The following is a 4,355-nucleotide window of genomic DNA, read 5'->3' as shown; positions in this document are numbered from 1 at the left end:
GAACTCACTCAAATAGTTACTTGGCATTGCAGACTACTACAATGTGAGGCAACTGCTGCAGGAGAACTCAGTACTTGGCCAAAACCACATAAACCCAGAAGAGTTCCAAGATCTCCAGGAGTCAGTCAGTGGATCTTCGATCATCAAACAAGCAAACGTCATAAAAAAAATCACCATCTGATTTTAAATTTGATGTTTTCACGTGCTGGAAGGCTTCACTCTGCTTCTTTCACTGTAGCGATATTCCTGGTCTCATCTGGTGCGTCTCTTAGAACCATCTCGGAGGAATTCTGCTGAAACTTGCCTTTGACTTGTTGAGAACAAAAGTTTAAATGAAACAGGGCATTTATGGGTCATGCTGCATGCTGGATTCTTGTCTTGCTGCACGTCTCAGTTGTCAGTGTCTATCTGCCCAACTGCGATGGAGACAGATTTAGCTCAGAAGTGTCGATGCACTCCAGCACCCTCAGGTCTCCTCATACATATATCAGGCTGGATGACAGCGGCTCAGGCTTGAGGGGCTTTGTTTTCTGCGAGTTTTACTCCCTGAATCGTTTGTTCTTCTTCTACTGTCCACTGGTGCGGATGCCAAATATTTCGAGGACCCAACTTTTTTAGGAAATACACTTATTGTCCATCATCTCGGAGACAGACAAAAATACCCTCCTGGGGGGAGCTCAGACTCCTGCTAGTTAGCATACTACAATGAATGGTAGTGGGTGGGAAGTGTTAGCATAGCTCCATATCTTCCTGCATTAAAATAATGAGGAGTGTTTATGACATGTTATGGAACAACAATTTAAAATAAGGAGACACCACTTCTTGACCTGAGCTTTGGAGGGGCTGTGTCACATCACTGGTCAGCACAGTAGTGTCACGATGTCTCCTCGGCTAACTCGCGTGGGGCTCAGCTCAATTAATCAGTCTTATTAATGAAAGGTGTTGCAGCGCCCATGAGGCTGAGGTGGTGGCCTGTCCTCCAGCCTGTTGGTTTGGAGTAACAGTGGCCTCTGACACTACGATTCATCGGAGAAGCTGCTTTTTCCTCCTCGGCGAGCACTATTGTTCTTTTAGAAAGGTTTTATTGAAAGCTGCGGCCTTGGACTGTGAAAAGGTGAGCAGGAAAAAATGGCAGCAGCATAAAGGGATGTCGCACTTATCCCAACAAGCTTCAGCACCTGAGTGGAAGCTGGAAGGAAAGAGAGGAAGGAAAGAGCGATGTCAGTCATTTCTTTTCTGTTTTTTTCTTCGCCCCTGAGAGGCGATGCTGGTGTGAGTGAGTCAGAGTTCTGAGTGGGGGGCTGGATTTATATATGCTGCAGCACACGGGTTTGGAGGCAACTTGTATCCTGGTCCAGTCCGTCACGCATGTATATGACACCAGGTTCGACAGCATCATCACCATCCTCTCTGTGGTTCTTCGTCATGAGGTCCTTCCTCCTGCTGCTCTCCTCCACGCTGCTGGTGTCCCACGGGTCCTCGGCGGTCATCACAGGGGTGAGTGGAGGAATGGCAGCCACAAGCTTTGAAAATGTTGAGAGCAACAATTTTTTTTCTTCACTCCATTGTTTTATTTTTTAATTAATTTATTCTAGGCACATTTATAAAAGAAATGGCGGAAACAGAAAAAAGGAAATATTTAATCGAATGACCGACTATCTATATCTATATCTATATCTATATAGATATAGATATAGATATAGATATATATGTGTGTGTGTGTGTGTGTGTGTGTGTGTGTGTGTGTGTATATGTATATATATATATATATATATATATATATACATGTATATATATGTGTGTTTTTTATGTATTCATGCTTAATAAAAACATTCACTATTTAATTATTATTTTATTGCTTCAGTTAAAATTTTAGCATTTATTAATTGAACAAACCATGTAAAATATCTTGTATATACAATTCTTCATTAAGCAGAATTCAGTAAAAATATATTTCCATGAATAAACTGGCAGTAAAGCGAAGTTTTAGGTTGTAAGAGCTGCTGACACGTGTGTCAGGTGTTCGATCTGATGCAGGATTACTGCAGTAGTGAGTTTCACCCTAGTCCTCCTCCTCTGCTCTTTTACTGCTAATACTAGCATGTATATGAACTACCTACGTGTAGTTACCAGGGGTACTTTACACTCCTAAAGTACATGTATGCAATAGCATCAGGTGATATGACTGAATGGTGGCAACTGTATTGCATTAATACTGCAATCTAACCATGTTTTCAAATGTTTGTATCTAATCTTGTGACTGTGTGTGTTTTATGTTTGTGTAAATGTGTGTTTTTACATGTGTTTGTGTTTATGCATGTGTGTGTTTATGTGTCTATGTGTGTGTTTATGTGAGTGTTTGTATGTGCCCGTGCATGTGTGTGTTTGTGTGTGTGCGTGTGTGTGTGTGTGTGTGTGTGTGTGTGTTTGTGTGTCCCAGGCCTGTGAGATGGACTCTCAGTGTGGGGGAGCGATGTGTTGTGCGGTGAGTTTGTGGATCCCGAGCCTGCGGATGTGCACGTCCATGGGCCAGGAGGGAGACAGCTGTCACCCCCTGAGCCACAAGGTGAGAGGGTCTCCTGCGCTGCTGCAGTCTGGGTCATGGGGCAGCATGTTCATCTGCTGTCCAGCTGGGATCATTGTCTCTGTTCAGACGTGGGGAGAATTAAATGCTGCTAGTTTGTGGGACAGAGGAGAAATGTTCTCTGAGAAAATGCAAGTGTTCAGTCTACTGATGATGACAGCTCAGCCTCCTCATACTGTCAAGTGAAGGACATCTCATGCGTTCTTTGTTCCAGGTTCCTTTCTTTGGGAAAAGACTTCATTATACGTGTCCATGCCTGCCCAGCCTGTCGTGCATCGCCACAGAGGAGGGGAGGGCGAAGTGTCTCCCACTGTTCAAGTATCCAGACTACTACCTCTGAGGGTGACGCTGCCCTGTTTGCTCCCTTCGCTTCATCTATTTTATGCCTGTTCATTTTTTATGTAGTCACCTTTAATAAAGGGATGTATTTAATACTGTGCTGATTTGGACCATCAATGAGGCTCAGGATGAAGCAGAGCGGCTGACTGGTGTCTCTGTGATAGTAGCAGGACTCGGACCAACCCTCATCTTCATCTCTGAGCGACTCTCACACTTTAGTAGCAAACCATAAAATTGTCTCCATTTCAGCTGCCAGCATTGGAGGTAGATGAAGGAACTCAATACAGCAGCATAAATGCTTGAGATAATGTCAGCAATGTGCATCAGCTCAGCATCGAACCGACACAAAAATTAAGATCAGGCTTCAGTCTGGAACAACCACCCTCATCCAGGAGCCACAACGGATCACTGCTCTTCCCTCATTTGCGGAGAGCTCACAGCAGCAACAACTCCATGAGCTGATGACAAATTCTTACAATTAGGGACTAAATTAATCACCATCTCCCCTCAACTTGCACCAATTTATCATCAAACCCCAGAAGCCAAATCAACTGTCATATATTCAGGCTTAAACTGTCAGAACATTGATTTCTTCATCTAGACCATCAACTTGTCTCCTAGACAGCTCCTGCTAGGCTGCTTATATTCTGCTGTTGGTTTGTACTTCTTCTATGTACAGCGCTTCTTTAAAAGAAGTAGAAACATGGGAGTGAAGAAGTGTTGCATTTATATTTTTGTGTGTCTCCCTCAGTTCCATTATCTGCTTCTGCTATTGTGTGGCACCTTTACTGAATAAAACATTGAGGAACTACCAGAAAACAGCCTCTTATAGCCCCTGTAGTTTCTAGTGAAACATCCACACGTGAATAGTCCATCTTCCTGGTCCTAGTGCACATTTGTTGTCATTGATAAGAGTGATCATATGCGGAGCGTTGGAGATCTTCCAGCTGCCCTCGAGGCAAACATCAGCAGTGGAACCAACAGCAGCCATGGAATTCAATCCTGGTTAACTAATTTGTTTCCTGACTTCAAAGAACTGAACTAAAAGTGAAACATTCTCATAGCATGAAGGACAAAGGAGGCAGAGCTTCATTCAGCTGGCAGCAGACAAAGTTCTTCATCTCACCTGGTCCAGGATGATTGGACCCAGCTTCAGGGCCCGAGGCTGAAATGCGGTGGTAGGACATGTGGGTCTATGTGGTTCTAAGTTTGATCCATTTCTGTGTTCCGAGTTCTCAATGAAGAGAGCTGAACGTAAAAGCACACAGAGGGAACTGATCCTGGTAAAATAACCCTAACCATATTGCCCAGCAGTTTGCTCAAATGGCAGATATTACAAATTATCAACTTGACTTGACGTCATAGTCAACATTTGAATGAGGCAGCTGGATCAGAGTTCAGCCTGAGCTTCTGGTCACACGACTGATATGAC

At 43.7% G+C, this 4,355-nt stretch overlaps 1 protein-coding gene across 1 annotated transcript; it reads left to right on the top strand.

Moving 5' to 3' along the window:
* Window positions 1–1,321: 1,321 nt before the first annotated feature.
* Window positions 1,322–2,968, top strand: prok2 (prokineticin 2). The gene is made up of 3 exons (XM_086200539.1): window positions 1,322–1,497; window positions 2,441–2,566; window positions 2,799–2,968. The coding sequence occupies exons 1-3, from the start codon at window positions 1,369–1,371 to the stop codon at window positions 2,922–2,924; spliced, it is 381 nt and encodes a 126-aa protein (XP_086056665.1). The 5' UTR covers window positions 1,322–1,368; the 3' UTR covers window positions 2,925–2,968.
* The last annotated feature ends 1,387 nt before the right edge of the window (window positions 2,969–4,355 follow it).

The sequence above is a fragment of the Aulostomus chinensis genome, chromosome 3, assembly GCF_037954235.1.
Source record: "Aulostomus chinensis isolate RoL2024-O1b breed Wild chromosome 3, RoL_Achi_v1.0, whole genome shotgun sequence".
NCBI classification, from domain to species: domain Eukaryota; kingdom Metazoa; phylum Chordata; class Actinopteri; order Syngnathiformes; family Aulostomidae; genus Aulostomus; species Aulostomus chinensis.
This window is presented reverse-complemented; position numbering and strand designations above follow the sequence as displayed.